General features: G+C 40.3%; 1 protein-coding gene across 2 annotated transcripts in view; it reads left to right on the top strand.

Annotated features, from left to right (window-relative positions):
* Window positions 1–23,632, top strand: part of itsn2b (intersectin 2b) — a 39,333-nt gene extending 15,701 nt beyond the window's left edge. Inside the window, exons 10-40 of one of the 2 annotated variants that reach the window (XM_085397505.1) lie at window positions 292–429; window positions 585–661; window positions 1,330–1,592; window positions 1,674–1,823; window positions 1,939–2,079; window positions 2,339–2,426; window positions 2,676–2,815; window positions 3,909–4,093; window positions 7,973–8,748; window positions 8,847–8,968; window positions 9,095–9,352; window positions 9,446–9,642; window positions 10,830–10,882; window positions 11,334–11,500; window positions 11,675–11,705; window positions 11,792–11,913; window positions 12,878–12,974; window positions 13,114–13,308; window positions 16,644–16,765; window positions 16,932–17,038; window positions 17,172–17,355; window positions 17,499–17,597; window positions 18,078–18,161; window positions 18,279–18,362; window positions 18,446–18,508; window positions 18,774–18,923; window positions 19,015–19,133; window positions 19,221–19,303; window positions 19,395–19,478; window positions 19,713–19,886; window positions 21,178–23,632. In XM_085397505.1, coding sequence (XP_085253631.1) covers window positions 292–429; window positions 585–661; window positions 1,330–1,592; window positions 1,674–1,823; window positions 1,939–2,079; window positions 2,339–2,426; window positions 2,676–2,815; window positions 3,909–4,093; window positions 7,973–8,748; window positions 8,847–8,968; window positions 9,095–9,352; window positions 9,446–9,642; window positions 10,830–10,882; window positions 11,334–11,500; window positions 11,675–11,705; window positions 11,792–11,913; window positions 12,878–12,974; window positions 13,114–13,308; window positions 16,644–16,765; window positions 16,932–17,038; window positions 17,172–17,355; window positions 17,499–17,597; window positions 18,078–18,161; window positions 18,279–18,362; window positions 18,446–18,508; window positions 18,774–18,923; window positions 19,015–19,133; window positions 19,221–19,303; window positions 19,395–19,478; window positions 19,713–19,886; window positions 21,178–21,326 — 4,702 coding nt within the window. In that variant the 3' untranslated portion in view covers window positions 21,327–23,632. The remainder of the gene's footprint in view (window positions 1–291; window positions 430–584; window positions 662–1,329; window positions 1,593–1,673; window positions 1,824–1,938; window positions 2,080–2,338; window positions 2,427–2,675; window positions 2,816–3,908; window positions 4,094–7,972; window positions 8,749–8,846; window positions 8,969–9,094; window positions 9,353–9,445; window positions 9,643–10,829; window positions 10,883–11,333; window positions 11,501–11,674; window positions 11,706–11,791; window positions 11,914–12,877; window positions 12,975–13,113; window positions 13,309–16,643; window positions 16,766–16,931; window positions 17,039–17,171; window positions 17,356–17,498; window positions 17,598–18,077; window positions 18,162–18,278; window positions 18,363–18,445; window positions 18,509–18,773; window positions 18,924–19,014; window positions 19,134–19,220; window positions 19,304–19,394; window positions 19,479–19,712; window positions 19,887–21,177) is intronic. The other variant, XM_085397425.1, reaches the window with a different exon arrangement.
* Window positions 23,633–27,973: the final 4,341 nt, after the last annotated feature.

Here is a 27,973-nt window from a genome sequence, read left to right on the forward strand (position 1 = left end):
AATGGACATGTTTTCTACAGTTAGCTACTTAATGCTATAACTGTTAATTGTTTTTATTGAATTTGGTTGAGTTAGTTTTATATGATCATGCATCTTGTGCTTCAACACCTAGTCTGGTTATGTCAGAGCAGCAAGTCCAATAGCTGTAATATTGATGTTGTAATTGTAAATATGAGGTCCAAATATTCCTGAGTAACAATATTTATTTCCCATGAATATTATTCTGCTGAATTTAAGTATGATAAGTGTACATTATGTTCTATAAAAGTCCAACTTGCAAATTTCCTGCAGGAATTTAGCAGATGTGGATAAAGATGGCAAGCTACAAGCGGAGGAGTTTATTCTGGCAATGCACCTCGTGGATTTGGCAAAGAGTGGTCAACCACTGCCATTAACACTGCCAACTGAGCTGGTACCACCCTCACAGAGGTATGTGGACACACATGTTCTGCTTGACCAAAACCTCTCCAACATTCTCTATATATAAATGCGTGACGTAACGTTTTTTGCACAAAACCTTGTTATTATGTGAGTGATGTTGCATGCTGTATTTTCAAAGAAACTGATTGAAATCTGTATTGCAGGAGTGCCACGAATGGCCTCAGCTCTTCCCTGATTGATAACTTGGAAATTGAACCGCCACAGAAACCAAAAATGAACAGTCAGTACTACCAATAAACACAACCAACTCACACAGGCAGCAGCCTTTTTAAACTGAGGGTTCATGTGCAGCCAGCAGCTATGGATCATAAATATTTATTTTATTTTTTTGAACACTGAGAAATACTAATATAATGGGTGTAGTTTGAGTTTCCCCTCTTCTTGTAACTGCATTTCACATCTCAGCTTTAACCCTCTTTTTTTCTCTCTCTGTTTCCTTGGTTCACTACTATGGACTTCAAATAAGATGAGTTACAAAACTTGCAGCTCATCTGTGTGTTTCCCATGTAGTGCATAGATTTGACTACCAAAAATACAAAAGAAAATGATGCACAGATTAAAATGATTTTATCATAAATATGAGAGAAGCTGCGCATAGTAAAATGGAAACAGTCGGTCAAACTCTAGTAATAAGTCTGAGTCTTTAAAGAACAGAATCTGGAATGTGGTGCACGTATTGGTGACTTAGGCTACAAGTAGCAGCTGGAATGTTTGGATGTTGTTAAATGCTAATCCTCCAAATCTTATAAAAATCATTCACAATTTTTTTTTTTAAGACATGATCTCAAATAAATAATCAGTATTTAGTCACATACATGTTCACAATTCTTTTCTTAATGTTACATGAAAAGTACAGTGATCTGTCATGTCTTCCTACTTTATTTTTAGTATCATTTGAAGATAAATTCAAAGCAAACTTGGAACGAGGGAATGCAGAGTTGGAGAAAAGACGACAGGCCCTACTGGACGCTGAGAGGAGGGAGCAGGAGCGGCGTGCTCAGAAAGAGAAAGAAGAGCGAGAGAAGAGAGAGAAAGAGGCTTGGGAGGCTGAGGAGAGAAGGAGGAAAGAGGAGGAGAGGAGGCTCGAGCTCCAAAGAGAGCTGGAGAGACAGAAAGAGGAAGAACGGCAGAGGGAGATAGAGAGAAAAGAGGTGAGGTGAACGTCTCTGAATGAGTTGGTTTGTTCGCAGTGATGCGTGGTGTACTTACTTCTGTGTGTCCGTTTATTCTAGGCTGCACAGCGGGAGCTCGAGCGTCAGAGAAAAGAGGAGTGGGAGAGGAGGAGGAAAGGAGAGCTCCAGTTAAAGAAGGAACAAGAGCAGGATGAAATCACCAAACTGAAAGCTAAGAAGAGGAGCCTGGAGTTGGAGTTGGAGGCAGTGGTGAGTGCTGAAGAGACATTTCAGTCCAACATAGAGCAAAAATACTTTCTGTCTACATGTTGTGGAGGTTTTTTAAGCTATCTCATCTCTGTTCTTCTGTCTCTACCTCTTTTAGGGTGACAAGCACCGTCAGATCTCGGACCGCCTGCGTGACTTTCAGAACAAGAAAAAACTTCAGAAGACTGAGCTTGATCTTAACAATCAAAGGAAGGAGGCACGTCAGCAGGATATTAACAATCTGCAGAAACAAATTGAGGTCAGTGCTTTTTTTCTTCCCCATTTTTTTTCTGAGATCATTTCTGAGTTTCATTCAGTTCCTTGTGTATTTCTATAATATCCTAATATTATGACATTTAGTGCTGAAAGTAGCAAGGATAGTTGTTTAGTAGTTTACCTATGTATATGAGTATTGCTTTATTGAGAGGGTGTGTGTCTGTTAATCTTTTTTTGAAACTCCGCCCCCCTCCAGTGATGCATTTTTTTTTCTTTTCTTTTCTTTTTTTTTTATCCATTAGGAGTTCCAGAGAAAGTTGTCCCACTTGACTCCGGAGCAGAAAAGACTGACTGAAAAGCTGAAAAATATGTCTCTGAATAACCTGCCTGGTTAGTAGTGAAAAATTAACATGCCAAGCTTTGGACCATCAATCATAAAAAAATGGAAAATAAAATGAAAAGAATACCTCTTATATGGCAAATTGACTCATTTTAATTATCACGGTTTTCATTATACCTGTTGTAATTATAATTACTTAATACATGCAACCAGAAGAAGTAAATGCAAACAATTTATGGATTGTTGTCTGATAGATGTACCACCAGTTACCGCAGTGACTGTATTTTATCTGCTTGTAGCATCGACAGTGTCCACCCTAAAAGTGAGCATGACGGAGAAAAAAGGGACGTGTATGAAACTGCGAGAACAGCTTGAAGTTCTGGAGAAAGAGACGGCTGCCAAACTAGCAGAAATGGACCAGTATAACAAAGACATGCAGGTAGGAATCTGTCACTACTTCAGTCTGCTTTTTGGCCAGATGCGTGTGGAGCAGCAGCAACACAGTAAATACAGGTAGAAGGTGCTGTGTTCTCGTCTTGTGGCTAATAAACTAAGCAAGCCCTTAGTTTATTTTACAGCTAGTAGGTACAGTTTGTGTTCTTTGCATGTGTGTGGTACCGAGTTATGTTGGATTTAAACGGACTAAACACTGCAGGTGTGAAAACAGCCTTAGAATACTCTCATGAGAAAATGTTGAATGCTTGTTTTTGCAGTCGTTGAGGTTCATGGCAGCCGTGTCAGGGAACAATAGTTAATGTCTTCTTGCAGTTCTTCTGGAATGTGTAGGATGGTTTCCATCCTTGATCAGTTAAGGGCCAGAATCTCAAGCTCTGTGGATTATATTATTTTTTTGCACTTATTCTCAGCAGTGCAAAATCGTAGAACTGTAAAGCTTTGATAAAAAGGGGCTGCTAGTTTGGATCGACTTCCTTGAAACATATTTATTTTAATTTTTAAGGAGACTGTTTTCCTAATATAAATTTAAAAGCAGTGATTTATCAAATTGAATATTAGACTGTGTCCTTTACAGCTGATCACTAATATTGCTTCCTGGCCCTTGAGGCCTTTTTTGTCTTTCTCCTTCCCTGCCATACTTCCTACTTTGGCATCTGATACGACATCTTAAACTTTGATTCCTCTTTTTCCTCGTCTTCTGGACATTTCTGCTCTTCCCTACACTGGATCCTTTCCTCTCTTCCCATTCGCCCATTTCATTCCCCTTTTCAGTGTGTGGGTGCTGAGGAGTCAATACTCCAGGCTCTCCTCTCTCTGCTGGCCTGCCTCCGTAACCTCTTCTACCTACTAAAGGTTTTTGCTTTAGGTCTCATTATTGTTCTTGCCTTGTTGTATCTTGTGTTTTGGTCCCCTAATTTATCTCTTTCTTTTCTACTTTTTCATAATATTTAGTCAGGTGTTGGATGCTGTTTGTTTATAGGCCTTAGACTGTGCCCATGTCCGTCTTGCATCCTTTAATTCAGCCATTTATCTTTCAGACTGCTAGTAATTATGTGAACTATCTTTGTTTACACCAGGAACTGAGAGAGAGCCAAAGAAATCAGCAGGCTGCACTGGAGAAACTGCGCAGCATAAAAGAAGACAAACAGCGTGAACTCATGCGAAAGAAGGAGCAAGAAGAGGAGATGAGGAGGAAGGAAGAAGAGAGGAAACGACAAGAGGAGGAAAGGAGGCGCAGGGAGGAAGAGGAAGAAGCTCAGAGGTACACTTTGAATTTACATTTGTGTGTTATAAATATTAGTCATCAGTTATACAGCAGATGCCATATGCTCTTTTTCCAACCAACACAAAACGTATTAAGATGTTATTGAATACTGGATATAATTTGTTATTCAGTCAAGTTTGATGATGTTGTTTACTTAAAAAAATAACCTTTTTTGTCATGATCAAAAAGATAAAGAGACCAATAGAAAAAAATGTAACAACTCCATATACTGATAATTCACACAATTCCGAGATGAAAATAATGTCATCAGTTCAAAAAACAAAACCCCAAAATAGGCAGGATCCATATCGAACAATTTACGCTGAGATTGACACTTTAGTACAGCGGTCCCCAACCTTTTTTGCGCCACGGACAATATTTTATGCCTGACAATATTTTCACGGACCGGCCTTTAAGGTGTCGCGGATAAATACAACAAAATAAAACTAGTACCGGTACCAAAAAAAGAAGATTTATTCATAACACACATGAAAAGACCCAGGAAAACCGAGTTAATGATAAAAACGATAACAAAATAATGCTGAAAACCGATAAAAACCCTGAAAACCATACATTTCACACCCGAGCCCCAACTCTCGCGGCCCGGTACCGGTCCGAGGCCCGGGAGTTGGGGACCGCTGCTTTAGTAGATCCAAAACTTTTAGCCTAGAAAAGGTTCCCGTGCCATGGCCAGCGTCTTCTGTTTGTCCTCAGACGTTTTTTGCAATTATGTTATTCAACCTATTTATAATAGGTTGGGATTAACTTTTGAGATATTTTTCCTACATGGCCTCTTCTCAAAACATTTAAATCTTTCTGCCTTTTCTTCAGTTATCTTTATATCAGTTTAACTTAGTAATAGTTAAATACATATGTTGTATGTAAAACGAATCTGTGAAATGCTAGAAAGAGTAACTGAGGAAAACAAAGACATGTTTTTATTAGGAGACTTTAATATTAATTGGTCGGCTCCTTCTTGTCTTTTAAAGAAAAAGATAAGTTCATCAGCGTCGGCTTGTTGCCTGTCTCAGATGATCACTATTCCCACCCGGGTCACGGTCAACGCAGGAGGTCATAGGTCATCATCATGTATTGATCATATATATACAAATGTTCCTGAGCATTGCTCTAATATTGTTTCTATTCCAGTTGGCTATAGTGACCATAATCTTGTAGGTTTGACTAAGAAAATGAAACCACTGAAAACTGCACAAAAGATTATTTTTCATAGATCTTACAAAAATTTCAATGCAGATAAGTATATTAATGACGTAAAAGAAATTCACTGGACTGACATCTGCCTCGAGAATGACCCTGATAGGGCATTATCTATGTTTATTGAAAACTTTTGCTACCTGGCTGATAAACATGCCCCCTTAAAAAGATTTACTGTTAAAAAGAACTATGCACCTTGGTTAGATAACGAACTTAAGGTTGCAATGTCAGAGAGGGATATGGCAAAAGCAAAAGCACATAAGTCTATCAGTCCACAAGAGTGGGCAAGATATCGCGAGTTAAGAAATCAAGTAACTAAATTGAATAGGCGTAAAAAGAAAGAATATTATCAACTTAAGCTCAAAGAGGCCAATAAGGACAGCAAAAAGGTGTGGAAAGTTTTAAATAATATAATGGGTAGAGATCTTGCTCCGGTGATGCCTCACATCCACACGGGTGGTACGTTTATAAGTAAAGCCAAGGATATTGCCAATTATTTTGTGAATTATTACAGCAATAAAATAACAAATTTAAAATCTAATATGAGCAAAGGCGATCCCACCTTATCCTGTCGTCTTATACAGGATGTTATCATGAATAATAAACCATGCCAATTTAAGTTTGAGGCAGTGAACGTGCAGATGGTAGAGCGCTTATTGACATCACTTCCTGATGATACATCCTCCGGTTCTGATAACATAGACAGTAAACTGCTCAAAGTTGCAGCCAAGTTTGTGTCCCTTCCTATATGTCACATATTTAATAAATCTCTGGCATGCAGCTTATTTCCATCGCAGTGGAAAGAATCGAAAATAATTCCGATTCCTAAAAACAAGAATGACATTTTTAATGGTGTCAACAGCAGACCTATCAGTCTGCTACCCATTTTAAGTAAAATTATGGAAAGGATTGTCTACGAACAAATTCAACATTATCTAATAGAAAATCAGTTACTCACTCAGTTTCAACATGCCTACAAACCTGGTTATTCCACCAGTTCAGCTCTCATTCACATGACAGATAACTGGTACAAATACCTAGATAAAGGGAATTTGGCCGGGGTGGTATTTCTGGATTTTAGTGCTGCATTTGATTTAATAAATCATGATCTACTGATAGATAAACTAAAATGTTATGGATTTTCACCAGCTGCTTTGTGCTGGATGGAAAGTTATCTGTCTGGAAGAAGGCAAAAGGTTTATTATAATGGTTATTTCTCGGAGGGCCGCGAAATGAACTGTGGTCTACCCCAAGGCAGCTGCCTCGGTCCACTTCTCTACTCAGTTTTTACAAATGATTTGCCGTATGTCCTGGATAAATCTCATCTTGTAATGTACGCTGATGATTCCACCATGTTTTATTCAGCCAGTAGCCACTCTGAATTGACAAGCGTATTACAACTAGATTTGCTGAATGTGTTTGATTGGATAAGTAAAAACAACATGATTATAAATGTGACTAAATCCAAATCCATGTTAATAGGAAGTAGAGCACGTTTAATCAACAGTCCACAACTAAATCTTTCCATAGCTGGATCGGCATTAGAACAGGTCACCCAGATTAAATTACTTGGTGTTACCATAAACCACCACCTTTCATGGTCTCAGCACATCAATTCTGTTATTAAGAAAATGGGACAGGGCATAGCTATAGCTAGGAAATGCTCCTTTTATATTACTTCTTCAGTTATGAAAGATGTCATTAACGCATTAGTATTATCTCATCTAGAGTACTGCTCAATCATCTGGTCTGCAGCTAATAAGACAGATCTGAATAGACTTCAGTTAGTCCAAAATAGGGCGGCCAGATTAGTGTTAAGGTGTTCATACTATACAAGTATTGACAAAATGCATGATAAACTTTCTTGGCTTTCTGTACAAGCTAAATTATACTATGGCTTACTTGTATTTTTAAAGAAAACAATACTGTTAAACACACCACACTTTTTTTGTGCTCAGTTGCAGTATCCAGATGAAATTCATAATCATGCCACACGATTCTCAACCAACCACAATTTAGTAATTCCTCGTGTTAAAAGTAACTTTTTGAAAAACTCTGTTATATTCAGAGCATCGTTTCAGTGGAATAAGTTGCCTGAGGCAATAAGAGAATTGGCTTCAATTCATAATTTTAAAAATCACCTAAAAGCCTATTTAGGCAGTTTTTAATGTATTTGTAAAAATTGTAGAGGGTAATATCACTTGTAATGGAAATTGTGTATTTTGTTTGAGTGTTTTGTTTTGGTTTTCTGCTTTTATATAATTTTTAATATTCACATGTTTACATTTCAGTATTGTAAAACTTTACTGTAGATCTAATTGTTGTAACATTTTATTTGGAGATATTTGATGGCTTGGGCCCCAGGAAGACTAGCAACCACTGTTGTGGAAGCTAATGGGGTTCCTTATAAATAAACAAATAAACAAATAATGACCAGTTAATAGTGCGTTAATTTGAGGTGTGTATGCCTTATAAACTCAACTTTCCAGTCCTCTGATCAAATTCTTCTGGGCTGGGGTGGAAGGTGTGGTGCACCCTGATATATTGGTGGTTGTGAGAAATAGCTTGGTTGTTTTGAATATTTTCTCACATCATCACAAATAACTTTTTCATTTTAATGTTCAGACTTTTAAAGCTTGTTTTTTTTTTTCTCACTTACAGGCGTATTAGGATGGAAAGGGAGCGTCAGAGAAAGCTTCAGGAAGAGAGGGAGGCCAAACAGAGGGAAGAGGAGGAGAGACAGAGACAGGCTCTCATCCAGGCTGCCAAGGAGCAGGCAGAACGAGAGCTCAGAGCAAGGGAGGAGGCAGAGCGGAGAAAACGAGAGGAAGAGGAGAGAAGGAAAAGAGAAGAAGAAGAGCGCCAGCGCCAAGCAGAGAGGCGGAGGCAGGAGGAGGAGAGGCGAAAGCTGGAGGAGGAGAAGAGGAAGCTAGAAGAAGAGAGGAGAAAACTGGAGGAGGAGAGGAGGCAAGAGGAGAAGAGAAGGAGAGAAGAGGAGGAACGACGCAGAAGGGAGGAGGAGGAGAGGAAGAGGTTAGAGGAGGAGCGGAAAAGGTTAGAAGAGGTGCGAAGGGAAGAGGAGCGCCGAAGGGAGAGAGAGGAGGAGGAGAGGAGAAGACAGAGGGCTGCTGAAGCAGCTTTCCGAGACGCAGAGGAAAGGCGAAAGCAGGAGGAGGAGGAGAAGAGGAAGCGGGAAGAAGAGAGGAGAAGGCTTCATCAGCAGCAAGAGGAGGAGAGGAAGAGGCGTGAGGAGGAGAGAAAAAGGGCAGAAGAGGAGAGGAAGAGAAAGGAGGAGGAAGAAAAGAGGAGGAAAGCTGAAGAGGAGAGAAAGCGGAAGGAGGAGGCGTCTCGTCAGCAGAAGCAGCAGCAGCAACCACCTAAAACAGGAGGGAAGATTGATATTCAAGCTCTGCTGAGAGGGCTGGAGGAGCGGAAAGGTGTGAGGGACAGTTGCATGTTTTGAAACCTTTATCAGCTTCTGTTGTCTTTGTTTTATAGATCACTTCACTTTATGATGTCTGATTTGGTGCTACAGGCGGGCAGCCGAGGGCCAAGCAGCACAGGAAGTCAGCATCGCTCACATCCTTCAAAGCAGTCTACCCATTTACTGCACGAAACAACGAAGAGCTCAGCCTGGAAACAGATGACATCATCGAGGTAGGAATAAAATCAGGGGTTCACTCTTTTCTTTTTTTTTCTTTCTTTTTTTTTTTCTTCTTGTTGTTGTTTTTTTGACCCTCAGCTTTTAACTTTCCTGTCTCAAACCTTCTCTCCTCTGCTCAGGTTGATGAGACGACAGAGCGAGAGGAAGGCTGGCTGTATGGCAGCAAGCAGGGGACGATGGGCTGGTTCCCAGAGAGCTACGTCGAGAGAGTGGGCCCATCGAATACAGCTGATAGCACTGCTCCTGCTCCTCCTGCTAAACTACCGCTGCAGTCACAGCTTAGTAATGCTCTTAAGGCTGCCAAAGTGTCCGGGACAAAATCCGCCTTCACACCAACACATTCTCCAAACCCTGCAACTTCTGAGAGTCAGGAACAGGTGAGGGCTTCACACAGCACTTACTGCTCCTTACAACTGTATAATTATTATGTGGATAGGTTCAACCTCTCTGTGCTGTTATCTTTTCATCAGCGGGTGGTGGGTACCCTGTTAGCCCAGGCGCTCTGTTCCTGGACAGCAAAGACAGATAGTCATCTGAACTTTAATAAGGACGATGTGATTCAGGTATTGGAGCAGCAGGAGAACTGGTGGCTGGGAAAACTGAACGACGAACAGGGCTGGTTCCCCAAAACATATGTGAAACCTATTGGAGAAGATGAGGGTTCAAAGTAAGTACTTGCTTATGTGTGGATCTTTACTTTTTCTAAGACATCAGCAGCTTTTTCCTTCTTGGATTTGGATTCAAAATCTCAACAGTCTTTTATAGCCTTGGAAATGGAAACGCTTACTGTTATTTTAGTTTCTGATAATACTAACAAGCCTCATTGAGAATGATTTTTTTTTTTCCCCTTTCCTTTTAGGAGACACTTTCTTCCTGAAACTTTACTGTAATGAAATACGCAGCTTAAAGAGTAATTCAGGCTGCAAAAATGTTAATATTTGGTTTATTATGGTTTACTCTTTAAAAATGACTCTTATTACTATATCACTCTTATTACCATCACTATATATATGTATAAAAGGGGAAAACACATCTCTTCTTGTTTAACATTAATCATTTTAGCATTTTAACTTTTAGTTTTGAAGCAGATTTAATCTGAACTTCAGCCTTCATGACAATCTGAGGTTGTACACTTTGTATAATTTAGACCTCTTTTAGACCACTAATAAGCAGAAAATTCCTGTGTGGATGAACATTATTCACTACTGACACACGGCTGAATTCAAGTCTTAGTGATCATGTGAAAAATACAGTTTTTCACCTTTCACGTTCAATCAAATGTAAACATAAGGAGATATGTTTTCAAGGGTTGGCCAGCCTGATTTAGACAGTCTGTTGTATGGTGGGAACGTTGGCTTTGTGTACTTATGTAAAATCAGTAAAACAGAAAAACATACTTCATTGTCTTTTGTTTAATTAATTAATCTCCATTAATTTGCATAAACTCTGTAATCCTGTGTGCCTTCCATATGTAAACTTTGGTGCCATTATCTCAAACTAAATCAGTCAAGTCAAGCCGCATGATAACATGACCAGTCACCTACATTCACAGGTGCAGCAGGATATGCACTTTGATTCCAGCTGGTATTGTAGGAAACTGAGCCTGAAGTTTAAGCTCTTGATTTACTAGTCAGTCAAGTGCAGGTTCATCTGTGTTTGTGACATTTGGCTGGTGACCAAAACAATGAGACAGCAGGTTTACGAAGGCCTGAGCAGATTCCCCAATGACTAGAAAGGTTTGCATTTCTTTAGTTAAACTTTGCGTGTGGCGTCATAAGTTTTGGGAGATGCATGGGTGGATTGCCAGACTACTATGCATGTATGTACTGTAATATTGTCTCTCTGTCTTTACAGTGTGAAGAGCTCCTCTGCTGATGCTCCTGATGGGGATAGCCTGCAGCTTGAAGGTAAAGTAAAAAGTCTTGTGAAATGTAAACTGCGCTTCCTGATATTGAATACAACTAAGAGTCCAAACTGTATGCAGTCTGTTTGACAGTCTGTTTGAGGAAGTCACTTGGATAAGCAAAGAAACGTTTCTCCCACTGAAAACTCAACGTCCAGATGAACAGAATCAACTTTTTGGGATCATATTTTAACATTTTATAAAGATTAAATGATTGAACAGCCTAAACTACACAATTTTTCCCTCCTTGATGTCGATTTGTTTAGCTTTTCACATTTATTTAGATAATATATGCTTCATTCAAAATTCAACATTACTGTTCATCTGCTATCATTCAGGATTTGTTGACTCTTTTAATTGGACTATGATGGAGGTTAGTTTATCGATGTAAACAACACGTGGGCCTATAGCTGTATTGTTGTGTTTTAGTCTTTTTGATTCTTTTTCTTTTCCAGAATTTGTGGCCTTGTACACCTACGAGTCTCCACAGTCCGGTGATCTGACATTCAAAGAGGGAGATGTGATCCTGGTGAGCAAGAGAGATGGAGAGTGGTGGAACGGCTCGATAGGAAACCGCACGGGCGTCTTCCCCAGCAACTACGTCAAACCTAAAGAGACAGATGTAAGAACACTCAACATAACACACACGGGGCATGAACTGGTCTGCTGCAATAAATAATTTGGGAAGGTCTTATTTAAGACTTCAGTTTGTGACAATTTCATAATAGATTGCATTATAACATAAAGGGTTATAAAAGAACACATACTAAAATATAAACCCATCTTTTATTTTCAGACATCGAGCACATCTGGAAAGAAAAAGCAAGGTAACGTTCTAAATTTCAAACATGTTTTGTTGAAGTCCTGATTGTACATTTTTCTGAAATAAGTTGTTTGTGTTTTATGTCCACAGAGGTCGCTCAGGTTACTAGACCTCACGCTTCTACTGGTCCTGAGCAGCTGAATCTGGAAAATGGCCAGCTCATCCTCATCCTCAGCAAGGATGTCTCAGGCTGGTGGCTTGGTGAACTGCAGGTCAGCGTTTAGGGGTTTTTAAAGTTATAGTCTTTTTTTTTTTTTTTTTTTTTTAACTAGGCTACCACAAGCCCAAAACAGATTCATCCTTGCTGACACAAAGGCACAAAGACAACTCGAATGTCTATAAGCACGAACAACGGTGAGAAGCCCATTAACCACAGGTCCTCACAGACTGAGTGGATTGGTCACCGTATAACAAGCACACTCATTTATAAAATTCCTCATTATTTAGCTTATAGATATTTCACACACACATATTCCACTATGAGTACATATTTCCAACATATAAGAAGTGTTTCAGTCACTCATCTTCCTCTTTCAGGCCTTGCACTCAACAAAGTCATTGACAGCACTCATCTCCAAAGTTGTGGCTGTACTCATTCTGCCTACGTTTCTCCTTCCTCCTTAGAGAACCACTTTTATCTTTTTCTTTGCTAAACATAATTTATTATACTGCTGGACAACAAACACACAATGATCACACAAGCTGTTGCACTGTTGACTTCAACAGGTTCCTGCACATTTTCCACATTCCTGCACATTAGAATTCCCAGCATGCCCATCTGCCTTGTTCAAAGATACTTGGTATCTGTGATACTGGGCCTATTTACTTGGTTCAAATCAGTACCAAGTTTTGCAGTATTGTACACAACTAGTCGCTGGATGTTGTGTTAGTAAAATGAACTGTGCAGCAAATCACATTATTTGTCAGATAATTTAACCAAAAGCTTCTAAAAGGTACCAGCAGTGAAAAGCAGACTGAGAGGTCTGTTTTATTGACTCTGACTAGCAGAGGTGTTTTTTTTCTTTGGGAGAAAAATGAAATGATTATTTGCTCGGACATAAACATTCCTTTTGTTTTGGCATAACACTCAAGCAATCATGAACTTTGGAAAAAAAATTGTGAGTCTGATTAAAACCTCACTGAAAGCCAGTGACTGTTTGTATTTTCTGACTCCAGGCTCGTGGTAAAAAGCGTCAGAAGGGCTGGTTCCCTGCTACTCATGTTAAAGTACTGGAATCCAGCAGTGGCAAGTCCACACCAGCACCTCAACCAGGTAACGCAGACACACACAGACACCACTTTAAGTCACTGGGGGAGGGCAAAAGTCAAAGCAGCATGCATTTTACAGCATTAATAAAATACCAGCGTGGACTAGGCAAAAATAATAACCTCACTGTCCTCTTCATATTCAGTCTGCCAGGTGATCGCCATATATGATTACACAGCCGCCAATGGGGAAGAGATGAGCTTCTCTAAAGGGCAACTGATCAACGTTTTAGACAAGAGTAACCCTGACTGGTGGAAAGGAGAATCCAACGGGGTTACTGGATTGTTCCCCACCAATTATGTTCAGATGACCACGGCGGACGTTGACCCCAGTCAGCAGTGTATGTAAATCTCTCTTCCATGTTGCTTCAAACCTGTATGACTAACTATTCTTAAGTGTTTGTTCATTTACCCGTACCTGCCTATCTGCGACCCTTGATAGTTTATTATCAGCTCGTCTGTCACACTTTTCTTCACACTGACCGTCTTCCCCCCCTCCCAATCTGTATTTCTCCCTCTCTCTTGTTCTTCGTTTGTTTCTCTTTTTAGGGTGGTAGAAAGACTCTTCCTCCTCCACCTCTTCTCCCTCTTCACCTCCCGACTTCAGAGAGACCCACTATCACACTCTGCTCTGACGGGCTGAAGTGATTGGACACTTATCTTCTAACTTCTCCCATTAAGCAAATTTCATTTTGTTCACTATATTTAAGACAACCTCAAGCAGCAGGTGAAAAATTAAAAATGAGGGGGGCTTGAGTAAATTAACTTGGGAGTGAAGCTAGTTTTTCATGACTCTTTGTGGTGATTCTGTGACTTTTTGATTCCTTCGGTTTTTGTTTTTTGTTTTTTTTTTATTGTAAAAGTTGACGCTGAGTGATAGTGGGTTTCTCTGTGGCTTCTTCTTCCTTCGGTAGACACATTTCCTCCCTCATTCAGCCCAAACCTGTCTCTGTCATATGTTTCTCTTTTCCGTTATTGGCTCTCCAGTTTCTGGAGTTCTGCTCACACAAACCTAACTGTTCCTCAGAGATGTGTCTTTAATCAGACATGATGGTAAAGTGTTACTGCAGCTGCCTTAACTCTTGTTTCATACTAAAGATTGAGATCGTGATAAACCTCAAAAATGTGAATAATTTTGAGGAGGATTGAAAAGGTCCGACTGCTGTCCTTCCAGTGAAATGTTATAAAGTCTGACCTGCTGTCTTAATGAAAGTGATTCAAAAAGGGAACAAAGAATCCAGTATGAGCATATCTGCATCAAACTTAGACTACAGCAGCAAATGTTTCTAGGACTTGCCTCACCGAGGTGCATTAGATGGTGCAAACTGCAAAGCGGATGGTGGGTGTCATGTTTCTACCTCCTGCATGCTTTTTACAGGCAGTTCACTCACTTAAATCACACCAAATATGGACTCATCTGAAGAAAAATATTTCCTGGAGTGTGCCATATGTGAGAAAGGAAAATATTCTGACTTCATTCTTGCTAAATTTCCCAAAGTTCATGTGGGAAAACAGCTTTAGAGTGAGTAAACCATTAAAGACATGGCCTGTTGTCACGCATGAACTCCAGATTGAAATGTTGTCCCTTGAAGTTTTCTTTCTTTCTTGTAGCACACAACAGAAAATGTTTCCTTCAGATGTGTTTGCACTGTCTGTTATCTCTCTGCTGGTGTTATTCCTACAAACATCAAGTGTCCAATCACATTTTTGTGATGTCTCGGTCTTGTAACTGGGGAAAAAGTTTTTTTGTTTGTTTGTTTGTTTTTTATGGGTTTCATTTGTTTGTTTGTTTTTGGTTTTACAATGCTAAACCGGTTTGTTTATCCTAAACTTAACCAAAGTGTGAAACTAATAAGTCCATATATCTAAAAGCAATAATTTCATGTTTTCTTTTGTTTTCTCAGAGTTAACTAGTGTCAGTTTAATCCTTTCAATGGCCACAACTTCATCTTTAGATGTTTTTTGTCAATACTTTTTCCACTTTATTGATTCAAAGTTTCAGTGTCATAACAACCTGATGATTCATTTGCATTTAAGGTGTTACAGGTGTTTTGTTTCAGTTGATGGTACAACCATCTGGTTAAAGACCAGTTTATGTTCAATCCAGCTGCATTTGGATTTTGCATTTTCACATAGTTAAGGTCTAGAAAGGTTCAGGACTGCGGTGCATGTGTAAAAAGGGTGTTACAGTAAGCCTTGTTTTTAGAGGTGATATTTAAAGATGAGTGCTGCACTTTATATTAATGAATGCTGCTTTTCTGCTGCTGCTCAGGGTGATTTTATTGTGGAAGGGAGTGAATGCATGTCTGCTGATAGTGTTAACCACAGGTTACATATTAAAATAAATAAAGAGGTACTGGTTAATGTTGGGATTGGGGATAAATTCAGATCAATGGGTGAAAGACTTTATATCCTGTGGATGCTCTCTTGGTGCACTGACTCCAGGGAGAAATTAGAAATGGTACAAAAGAGTTTGATGACCTGTAATGCAAGAAGAGCTAATCATTGTTAAAGGGTTTTTTACGTTTTTGGGAGTGGGGAGAGCCTGTATTTGTTTTATCACAGTTTATTTGTTGGGATTTCAGGTGAAAGGCTGCCATAGAGAACAACACTAACAGTGTTTGCACAACTGACTTTAAAGATATACCAAACATTTGTGCTACAAAGGTGATGGAAGATCTGTGTGGTATATTTTCTGAATCTGAAATAAAATAAATAAAATAAAGATTGTGTGAGTTGTGCTCAGTGTTTACATGTTCAATAAAATCCACACGATTAAGATGACCGAATAGATGAAAACCATCTCACCTTGTTTTTGTGATTTTTTTTTTTTTTTTTTTTTTTTCTCTGTTTACATGCATGGATCTGATTTGTAATTTAGTCCCAAAGAATTGCTTCTTGAATAGTTGGGATTTGTTTCTCTGCTTTTGTTTAATGTTATCTATGTGACTTTGGCCAACCTGTACTGGGCTACCTTATCTAAAAACATGTGAATATCCACAGTTTTATAGACTTATTAATGGATGAAGGTGCAGAAAAATAGGAGAAGGTCAGGTTTATCCACCTTCTTCTCCCCCCCCCCCCCCCCCCCCCAATTCAAGGTTGGGAAAGAAAAAAAAAAAGGACTCCCTTTCCTGTTTTGGTACAAACGGATTTATCCCAGCAAGAAGATAACGGCACAGAAAGAGCCAAACTTGACAGGAGAGACAGAGTACAATCACACTGAGCGAACAGCCAGACAGCTACAATCAGTCGTAGCAATGGATTCACAGAACAGATTTCACTTTCTAAACCTTTGGGATGACACAGCAGATGAGAGTGAAACAAGAGAGGGAGAGGAAAGAAAGGAGTTTATAGGGGATGAGCAGTCAGTTTGCATGGGATCCTCACAGTGGATGAATGGGCGCCCTGTATCAGGTAAGTGTGTGTTAGACGGTTGTCGTCTGCCACCTGCTTTTTTTTTTTTTAAACCTTTCTGAAAGTAATGTATGAGAGGGTACAGAGGAGGAATCATTTTTGTTTTCATGTGCAGACACTTCCAGCAGGAGGCAGTAAACGCAAACCTGGGCTATCGGTACAAGCAGTCATTTGTGGGTTTTGTTGAAGTGGATGGACTGGTTGGTTGGTTTTCTTTTTCATGCAAACCTCTCCTCTGGGTGTTGCTCCTGTTTTGCAGGGTGTGCGGACTTGAACAGCCTGGATTCACTGAGCCCTCAAGAGAAGAAGAGGCAAGGTTACATCCATGAGCTGATAGAAACTGAGGAAAAATATGTGGAAGATTTGCAGATAGTGCTGGAGGTAATTTCACACAAATCTGCTGAATAATACATGTAAAAGCAAAAAGTAGCGTTCTCAAAAATCACACCAAGAAAAGTTACACGCTGCAGTTCTTACGGTGTTGTGTGTGTGAGTTGGGACTTGGTGTGTTTTGTAATATTTGTGGCTTTTTCCTCTGCTTGTGTAGGTTTTCTGCAAGCCCATGTCTGCGTCGGGCCGGCTGAATGAGTCAGAGATGAGCATGATTTTTGTCAACTGGAAGGAACTGCTGGCCTGCAACTCAAAATTTGTCAAGTAAATACCTTGTGGGCAGAGAAGAGGCGACAGTGTTTCTGATAGCGTGAGGAAATGCTGTGAAGAGTGTTTGTGCAGATTTTTTTTCAGTGTAAAAAAGCATGTTGGGGGTTTGTCTTGTGTATGTGTGCAGGGCGCTCCGCGTTCGTAAGAAGACGGGTGGAGAGAACAATCCAGTGGGGATGATTGGAGATATCCTGGCTGCCGAGCTGTCCCACATGCAGCCCTACATCCGTTTCTGCTCATCCCAGTTCAACGGCGCCACACTGCTGCAGACTCGCACTGACAATGATTCAGACTTTAAGGACTTCATGAGGGTAGGAGGGATTCCCACATCCTGTCCGCTTCCAATGAGAGCTTCATGTTTTCCATTTAGAGTTTGGGAATTTTAGGGGTTCCGGTTTTGTTGAAAGACAAGAATGTATCTGTTAATCTTTTAATGTTGTCTTTTTTCTCTTAGAAAATCGCCACAGACTACAGGTGTAAAGGAATGCCGCTGTCCAGCTTCCTGCTGAAACCAATGCAGAGGATCACTCGCTACCCACTGCACATCAAAAACGTAGGCCATCGTTTTCAAGTGTGGCCTTAACTGGCTGCATTTGACTTTCTGGTTGTTTTATAAATTCTGTCATAATTGTATCTATTATTTTATTGTTAGCTGTTTTAAATATTTAGACTCACATTAATATACAAAAACAGAATTTATAAGGGTGTGGAGAGTGACGGACTATGCAAGCGCTTTTTTCCAGTTCTACGATACTTTTACTTTAAGTATGAATGTTCTCCCTGGAGAGTATTTTCAGCCAGAGCTTTACATTCAGGGACGTGATCAGAAGTTATCACGGTAAGCTCTCATTCTGCACCAGGTATCAGCTTCCACTGCCAGAAGTAGTCAAAATTACGCTCCAATATCTTTGCAGTGCATGTTCATCGACAGAGTATCCAATGAAAGACACTCTTCAGTGACGGAAAATAGTTGTTAATAAAATTAACGTCAAATGTGAGCACGATTAGCTTATTAGTGTATTTACTTGTGCAGATCCTGGAGTGCACTGCAGAGGGTCATGCTGACCGAGGTCCTTTGAAAGAGGCGCTGGAGAGGGCGGAGGAGCTCTGTAAACAGGTTTTTATGATCATCATTTCCTTTATTAATGAACCCAGTGAGTCGCTTAATTAGAAAGTCTCTGTGTTGTGGTTGAAAGAATCTGATGTGGTGTTTCTGGGCGATTACCTTGTGCAGGTGAACGAGGGTGTAAGAGAGAAGGAGAACTCCGACAGACTGGAGTGGATTCAGAGCCACGTTAATTGTGACGGTCCTGTCGAGGTATTGAGATTTACGGTTTTTCCTTCATGGATCTTTGTGTGAAAACATTGAAACGTTGTTTTAAACTTTCTCGCTTTTTACAGCATTTGGTCTTTAATTCCCTTACCAACTGTTTGGGCCCCAGAAAACTGCTCCACAGCGGCAAGGTGAGTTTCACTGCAGGTTCTCATATTGGCTGGCAGGATGGGGCATAACGGATGATGAAATTTGAAACTTAATGGTTCAAATCCCAGGAAGTAGTGTTACTGGTTACAAGCCTCATACCACAAAGTAAAATCTTCAGACACCAGTAAGCTTTAAATAATTTAAAGTCGTGTTTTGCTGAAGATTTGCGAAAGTAAATCAGTTAATGTTGTTAGTTTTTTAAGTGTTTAATCATACATGTGCGGGTGTATCACTCTATCGTCACAGTTGTACAAGGCAAAGAGCAGCAAGGAACTCTGGGCTTTCCTCTTCAACGACTTCCTGCTTTTAACGTACGCGGCTAAACAGTTCACCTCATCTGGACCTGATAAACTGTTCAGCAACAAGAATAACGTACAGCTAAAGATCTACAAACCAGTAAGAGATGCACACGAGTGGAAATCTCCTTTGAGGCAACGTTAGACTTTGTGTTTGTGCCCGACCGTGTTTCATCTTGTGTTTCCTGTAGCCCGTCCTCCTGAACGAAGCTCTGGTCAAGCTTCCAGATCCTTCCAGCGATGAGCCCATCTTCCACATCTCACACATTGACAAAGTCTACATGCTCAGAACAGACAACATTAATGAACGGTATGTGCACACGTCGGCGTACGCACAGAGAAATGTGCCAGTGAATCAGTGGCTTGTACGAATTCCTGCGTGTTTGTGTTTTTTCAGGACGGCGTGGGTTCAGAAGATTAAGGTGGCGTCTGAGGAATTTATTGAGACTGAAAAGAAAAAAAGGGACAAGGTTTATCAAGGTTTGTGTCTACACTCCAAGAGCCACATTCGTGTCACCTAAACGCGATAATCTCAAATAATCATTTAAGCTTTCTGTGCACGTGTTTACAGCACGCTCTATGAAAGGCAGTGGAATCGGCAGACTGCTCGTCACCATCCTAGAAGCCACTGAACTCAAGGCAGCAAAACCCAACGGTGAGCATGAATGCACTAAAAACAAATCATCAGCTTTTTTTTCTTTTCTTTTTGTTTCTTTGTTTTATACTTTTACACTTTTATTTTTACTTCTTCCTTTTTTTTCCTTGACTCTCCTTTTTCCTTTTTTTTTTTTTTTTTTTTTTTGATTATCTGAATCAATCCTCAACTTGCTTTCTCTTTACCTGCTCTTACATCCTCCTCATGCCTGTCTGCTGTCTTTCCCTCCTGCAGGTAAAAGTAACCCTTACTGTGAAGTGACCATGGGAGCTCAGATCTTCACATCCAGAGTAATCAACGACACCCTGAACCCCAAATGGAACTTCAACTGTCAGTTTCACATCAAAGACATCTACCAGGACGTCCTCTGCATTGCCATCAACGAAAAAGACCAGTTTTCACCAGACGGTTAGCTACCGGCTAATTACATTATTTCATTTTATTAATATTGCTAAAGTTTGTTCAGAACTCTTTCCTTAAAAGCCCATAAAATAGTTAGATTATGGTGTAAATGTATACAAATTAAATTATTATTAACACTTGTTTGTAAGAAAACAGTGGAGTTCCCACTCCAGGTTGGGAATGAGCTGCTGCTCCAAGTGCAGAAAAGTATCTTGGGGGTCTTGTCTTTGAGTGAGGAGAGGGTGGAGTGGGAGATTAGTGTGGATGCTGTACCGGTCTGTTGTGGTGAAGAGAGAACTGGCCGTGAAAGTAATGCTGCTGTTTTACACTTCAGTCTACATTCCCACCTTCACCTACGGTCACTATCTCTGAGTCACGACTGAAAGTTTAAGGTTGTGGATAGCTGGAGCTGGTTAAGTCGTCTGATTAAGTTGCCTCCCGAACACAAACTATGAAATTGAGAACCCAACACATGTCATGGAGCAAGCTAAGTATTTATTTACGGCAATTTTCTCTATAAATTCATCTACAACTGAGTCACTTTCCAGTAACTCTCCCCTCTGAGCTGGGTCGGCACGCTTGTTAGCATTAGCTTCCTGTCTGGACTGCCCTCTTCTCCGGGTCACGGCATCCTCCTGAAATAGAGGAGGCATGATTAGATGACGATTACTGGCTGTTCCCAGCCTCCCCTGACACTCTCTGAGCCCACTGCTCCACCCCTCCCTGCAGCTAAGCCACAAACCACACCCCGCCACAGTGAACTACCAGGACGTAGCCCCAGGACAAACCAAGGACACAGCTGACAGATTATTTCTCTGCTCTGGCTTGGGAATGCCTCACATAAGCTTGAGGAGGTAGCTAGAGACAGGGGGGGCTAGGTGTGCCTCCTGCCCCCATGACACGAATAAGCTGTAGAAAATAGATAAATGGTTATTTTATTCAGTGGCAGAATGACAAATCCTCTTAAGACATGGGTGTAGGGTGGGAGTGTCAAACACGAGGTCAGAGGTCCACACCAGCACATGGATCAATCGGGGGGACTGTGTGAAATTAGTTGAACACACTGCTGTGGGGTTTAAAAGAAATATTAAAAGAGCATCCCATGTATCACTGAAACTGTCTCAACACCCCCACTGGTTAAACGTTGGCTGTTGTTGGTGAATATTTTAGTTAAACTGTACACAGGATAATTACAAAAAGTATAAAAAGTTAAACATGGTTTTCTTCTTTAAAAACAGAAAAATAAATAAATATAACTTCCTCCGAACTCATGTGCTGTTCTGTTTTCTCGTGTCAGAGTTCCTGGGCCGGACCGAGGTTCCAGTGGCGACCATAAAGAAAGAGTTCGAGAACAAGGGACCAGCGACGCGTCGGCTTCTGCTGCACGAGGTCCCAACAGGGGAAGTGTGGGTCCAGCTCGACCTACAGCTCTATGGACACAAGTAGCCGCAAAGGAAGAACTGAAACAAGAAACTACATCCTCTGTAGAGACTTTCAAATAAGAACAGTTAACCAAATTTTAAAAGGCTGCTTGCTTTCACATTAACAAACTAAGATGGTTTCTCCTCTAAGCTGTAAGGAGAGACGGTCTCATTCATCAAGCCTTAATTAATTTAATATTAACCAGCAGTAATAATACCTCTTCTGATGTCATCCAAGTCCTGCAGTAGAGATGGCCTTTCAACAATTCAAGCCACGAAATAGGAATTGGAGCTCATCTTTTGTTCCTCGGGATGACTTTAGATGGAAAGGGAAACTTGTTCACCTGCTCAGTATGGAGACTTGGTGTGTCCCACAGTTGAATGCGAGTCCTAGGTAAAATTTACAACCTTCAGATGGAGTTAGGACCAGACAAAAGCTGCTGAGAAGCAGATAATTCAAAGCAATAAAACTACATGTGCTCTCCTTTAGACTCTCAGAGCTCTGTATCTCAGTCGGTTTTTATTAAGTATTCACTTTGCCAAGTCTGCTCAGCCGAGGCCATTAAACGAGACACTGAACTAACTAGTGTTTTATCTTAACTGTCAAGAGATACAAGTTGACTCTTTATATTATTTTCTTCTTCTTTTTTTCTGAGGAGATCATGACTGACTGCTTTTTAGAGACTTTGCTGGCCTGCTTTGCGGCTGTCGCCAATCATAAACTGTCTGGGCTCACTTCTCACAGTGACATCAGAGACAGTAGATGGCAAATGATGGACAGTGACAGCTTGGAGAATAAGTCTGTAGAGCTGGACTGAAGTCAGTTTACTACTGTAGATCTCAGGATACGTTGTTCTGGGTTGAGTCTGTGTCACTGTAGCAACACTGAACACTCGTTTTGTTGTTTTGTGTGTATGTTGGGATGCGTGAGTACATATCTTTGGAGAATAGAAGTATAACGATAGAGAAGCGAACAGATCCTGCAACTTTGGGAGGATACAACTTCTTGCCTTAAAAGTCATTTTTGACCTTTTTTTTTTTTTTTTTTTTTAAATATATGATTAAAATAATTTACTCTTCATTGGGATGATGCTGGGCTTGACTGTAGACTATTTTTGCTTTTTCTTTAACGTGTGAAATCAGCTACGGCCGAGTAATTTCAAGTGAGTTTAAGATGATTAAGGTGAGAGTTTTGTGTTTTTATGCAAACAGTTTTGATGGCGTTAACTTTTTGAAGTAACTCAGATCGAGAGCAATAACAAACAGTATTTTCCCACTTGTATTTTTTTATGCTTTTTCAAACTGCCGACACATTTTAAGGCTCACCCCTCTCGTCCCTGCCTGCTTACAGTAATATTGTGACCTCAAAAAGTTAAAGTTGGCGCGTACGAACGTCAGCCATGAAGACGCTACAAAGATAAAGGGTGTAAAAGCTGCGTATTTGTGTTGTTGTTGTTTTTACTCTTACTCAGTGTGCTCAGATTATTTTCTAACTCTGCATTTAAACGAAATGTGTTGTATTTATTTCTTAATTTATGCGTGTGACTATCCAAAGTTTAGAGCGCCTTTCTGTTTCATCGTGGAGAATCGGTCGGTAATCGCTGAGTTTGTTTTGTGAGAAAGCCGGCTCAGTATCTTAAGACTTTCCACACATGAACTTCTGAGTCCAGTCAGAATATTTTCCACAGACTTCCTTTCTCACATGTAGCACACAGCAGGAAATGGTCTGCTTCAGATTCATTCGCACTACTGGAAATGTGGAAATGTTCCTTTTGGGTCAGAGGTGCAAACTTCAGTCCAGCGTCACATAGACTTTTTACTTGGGAGCACACAAGAAAAGTAAAGACGAGCTAACGTCTGATCCGACTGCATCAGATATTTGTGTTGTTCATTCACCTCTGCTGGGTGATGTCTAGACGTCCAGCGCTGAAGTGCATGTGTGGAAATGGATTCATATACATTTTTTCCCCCTTGATTGAGTTTTACTGTAAGGAGACGAAGTTGTTCATTGTTTTCTTAGGTCTGATATTTTGTGCTCTTGTACTCCACTGAGTTGCCCTTTTCTTTTTTTTTAATCAACGAGGTTGTTTTTAAGTCTTGTTGTTAACTCCTGTTCTTTTTTTTCTTTTTCTTTTTTAATTTGTGGAAGGTGTGAGACTTCCTCGTCTGCGTAGGGCTGTGAAAGCTTGTTTTCCTCTTTCATTTTCAGCCTCCTGCACTGACTGCTGAGTTTATGACCTCTCTAACCCTGACTTGCCTGTTCACAGCTGACCGGATTCTGTAACCTGCTGTTTGTACTCACCTTGGCCTTTATATGGCACTCGCTGTATCAGGGTTTCTTAAAGCAAATTAAAGATATTAAAAGTGATCAAACTGTCAATTTAATTGTCCGGTCAAACAAAAAGGACCAATTAAAATAACTAAACTGAGCGAACATCCTCCTGCAGACTATGCAGTTGAGCACACCATCCTGCTGTTGTGCTTTTTCCAACTACAGTGTTATGTGCAGCATTTTTTACTAAACTACAACAGATTTTACAGTTTTCATAAAGCTGGACGTGATTTGAAGATAAATTCTCATGTTTGAACAAGTGAAATATATATTTTTGGGGGGTAGTTAACTCTTGGTTTGCCTGGTTTCTCGTGGTGTCCGGCCACAGAGTCCGTAGAGTTCAGTGCAGAGTTGTCAGTGCGCACCAATAGCTCTCATTAAGTCCTTCTTCACCCTCCACTGGCTCTGGGGCCACAGGAGCAGCAGCCATTATGTAACCACGCTGAGTGGGTCTGTGAAGAGATGACAGCAACACACACGGCTGCGTGACTGGGTCGAGAAAGTCAGCTGAACTCTGCCTACTAATGCATTTAATGCAGCGGGATATGTGATGATATAACTAAAGGGATTAAATGTAATTTATACTTATTTGAGTGTCATAGCATTGCCTGAAGATTTTTATTTATTTATTTTTAAATACAAATACGATTCACTTGAAAAATCAGTCAAATGTTTGCATTTTGTGACAGTGGCGTTCCACATCTTAAAAACCTTGGAACACCTAAAGGTGGAAATCCCAGAGGAGACCCAGAACTCAATGGACACGTACATTGACTGCCCTGTGTACTTCTCCCAACTGGAGAGTGTGGCTGGGGTTAAGGATGTCTGGAATTCCTTGCCTTAGCATGCTTCCAGCACGGTCCAACCTCAGATAAGCAGAAGACAATAGACGGAATGTGTTTAGTGAAGGTGACCCAATTTAAAATTCACATATTCAGTAAAATAAAAGAAGCTGTAATAGCTTGCCAAAATGCATACACTGACGTTTGTGGTGGTTCTTGCTGTCGTGGGTATCTCCAGGTCCTCATTCTTGCCATGATGGCACAGACTAAGAGTGAAAACAATAGTGGATAAAATAGTTTCTGTCCAAACAGATTCACTGAAAAAACATGTTATGTTGTTTTTTTTCTCTTCCCTTAAGTCTCTTAAAGGAGGCTTTGGGCTACAACATGGTGCCAGAACAGTTGCAGTGGGCCTTGGTATTGATTCCACAAGTCTTATTCTGTGTTTTCATTGTGATGGGAATGAATGCTGTCGATCAGTCCAAAATCTCCCGCTGGCATTCTTCTGAAGGTCATCGATGAGTCACACTAATCAAACCATTCGGTGCTCCCCATAATAATGTATACAATCATTCAAAACAACTTTGTATGGATTTGAAGACAAGAAACATGCCAGAGAAAAAAGTCCTGCCACAGCCTGTGTAGGTACTGCAGGTTGGCCAAAAGAAGACGTTTACAATAAACAATTTTTTTTTTTTAATGTTTACTTAAATTTCTAAATATATGCACTCACAGGTCACCTCATTAGTTACACCTCATCAGCTGCTTGTTAACATATAAATCACATGGCAGCAAGTTAAGTGAATTTGAATATTGGATGTTTGTTGGTGCCAAACAGGCTGTTCTGAGTACTTCAGATGATCTACTGGAATTTTTCCACAAAACCATCTCTAGAAACAAGAAAATATCCAGTGAGCAGCATTTTGTTTTGGTGCCAGAGGTCACAGCCTGCATGAAGCTGATAGAAAGGCAACAGTAACTCACCTCTGAACACACAACACTTTAAACCTTGAAGCAGATCGGCTACAGCAGCAGACAACCACACCTGTAAGTTCATGCAGGATCACCAAAACTGAACAATGGAAAATTAGGAGGCCGCTTCCTGATCTGAGGAGTCTCAATTTCTGCTGTGACATTTGCATGGTCAGGTCAGAATTTGGCGAAAAAACACACAAGCATGGCTCCTGCCTTGTATTAAACGTTCAGGCTGCTTTTTATGCTTCCCATTTCCATCTCTATGACCACAGGGACATGGTGGAACAGGAGTTTGTCATTATGGGTGTGCAGCTGACAAATGTGCAACAACTGTGAGATGCAGCCATGTCAATATGGACCAAAATCTCAGAGGAATGTTTTCAGAACCTTGCTGAAACTACTGCATGAAGAAGGAAGGCAATTTAAAAGGAAAAATGGGGCACAAGTGAGTAGTGAGTGTATGTCAGCTATGAGAAAAAGGTCAGTCATGAGGCTGGTTTGACTTCAAGATACTCTTAAAGGATTTTTTCCTTATAGAAAAAGGTATAGTAAAGGTTCAGAGGCAGACAGAAATAGAAATGGCAAATGAAGAGCCAGAGGGAGAGAGTGTGCATGAGACAAAGTGAAAAGGAAAAGTGCAGCAAAGCAGAAGAAAAGAACAGTTTAGAGGTGGGAGGAGAAAAACAGAGACAGAGGAGAATAAACACACATGGAGACAGAAAGAGAGCGTGGAGGGAGAGAGTGACATCTGCATACAGGATGAGTCTGAGAGGCCCTCAGTTCCACTTGAGTTAGTCATGGGAATGATTTGATTATCACCACATGAACAGTTGTCTTATGTAACACACACATACACACAAATACCCTCACAAAGAAAACACAGAAATAATGAGGGATTTGTGTCCTGACCAAAAACCTACACTGAGTAAAGGTGCCCTGAAGCAGCAGACAGACAAGAGAGTGAAAGAGAAAGACCACGTCCACGTCATACAGGTCTTTTCCTAGACATTAAAACACTGAAACTCTCCACCAAAACGAGCACAAATCAGCTTTTTGCTATTGTGTTGATTTCTGATCATGTTCATCAGAACATGACGCCTAGCTAAAAATAAAATAAATAAATAAATTGAGGACTCACCTAAACGCTGTCGATGAACTGATGTTGAACTGAATTAAGGTCGTGATTGTTATTTTTTTTTTTTTCAATCATTACCAAATTTGAACAACAAGCCTCGCAAAAGTTGTCATTTTTCCATCACAGTGGGCCCAAAATCAGTGGCACACCCACAGAAACGCATAAAAAACGATAAGCAAACTTTACTTCACGGCAGGTTATTTTTTCTGTAGTGGGAAACGATGAAACTGTTTCCACAAATGCCTTTAAACACATCAGTGCAGCACTCGGTGAGATGTTAATCTGTTCCAATAACTTACAAACTGCTCAAATGTGTGTTAGTGCACATCTGAAAATAGTTCCCACTAAAGCTAAGGTACCCAGCTGTTTTATGAAATTGTTTAGTCATTTGTAAAGCTGAAAGTACAGATTTGTGGCCCATTTGGGGTTTAAGGTTAAGAGCCAAAAGACCGCTGAATATGTCCAGGTTAACCAAAGCCAGCACACGCGAATCTTGGGACATCTTTAGCTTGGCCGACTTGTGTTTATATTGATCAGTAAATATGAATTACTCCCATCTATGATGAAGTTGATGGTGTTTCATTTTGCTGATGTGCTGAGATGAGATTGCCTACACTGACCTGAAATTTCACCCCTGAAGCTTCTTAAATAATGAAGTGAAGCACCAGTGGAGCAAAAACCCCAGCGTGGCGCAGAACCAACGTCCCCCCTCAGCACCTGAAACTCACAGCTATTTCAAAGAGGGTTGACAATAATTCCTGACAGAAAACACTCCACGGCTTTAAGAGAGTTAATATTTCAGCACCCTGAGCAGGAAGTGCAGAAATACATGCATTATGGATTTAAAGTGGTCTGTGTGTTGTGTATTCTGCAAAAAGAACAATGTTTAGACATTAAAATCGCAAACATAAGGCGATGCTTGGTTTATTTAATATCTATTAACCTTAATTCTGCTATATCAGCGCTATAAATAACCTTCACATGTGGCAAGGAAAAAAAGATGCGTGGATTCATTTTATTTATTTCTCTCCAGTAATTGTGCAAGAGAGGGGAGTTTGCATGTAAATGTGCTGAGATTTCAGATTGTGCAGACCTGAACACAACCAGTAACACAAGGCTTTTGTGTGATATTAAGTGTTAAACAAGCCATTAAAGAATTACAGAAATGTGAAGATGCTGATTTAATAACTTGTGCACGTGTGGGCGTAGAACGGAAAACGTGATCGCAGTTTTACAAAGAGCAACGGAAAGATCCAGCAAATTTTCGACAACACGGTTGTGTCAAATCTGAAACAGATATTCCTGACAGAAGTGGAGAAATAGAAATTAGATTTTTTTTTTGTTTTAGATGTGAAACCACAGAAGTGAAACTGAGCCTATCACATGTGTAAGTGCAGAGCTAAGGCCTGTAACAGTCAGCACTTGGACTAAAAGACAAAAAAAGCATA

This window comes from Rhamphochromis longiceps, linkage group LG1 (assembly GCF_057381845.1).
Source record: "Rhamphochromis longiceps isolate RC_006_pf linkage group LG1, R_longiceps_female_GT1.1, whole genome shotgun sequence".
NCBI classification, from domain to species: Eukaryota; Metazoa; Chordata; class Actinopteri; order Cichliformes; family Cichlidae; genus Rhamphochromis; species Rhamphochromis longiceps.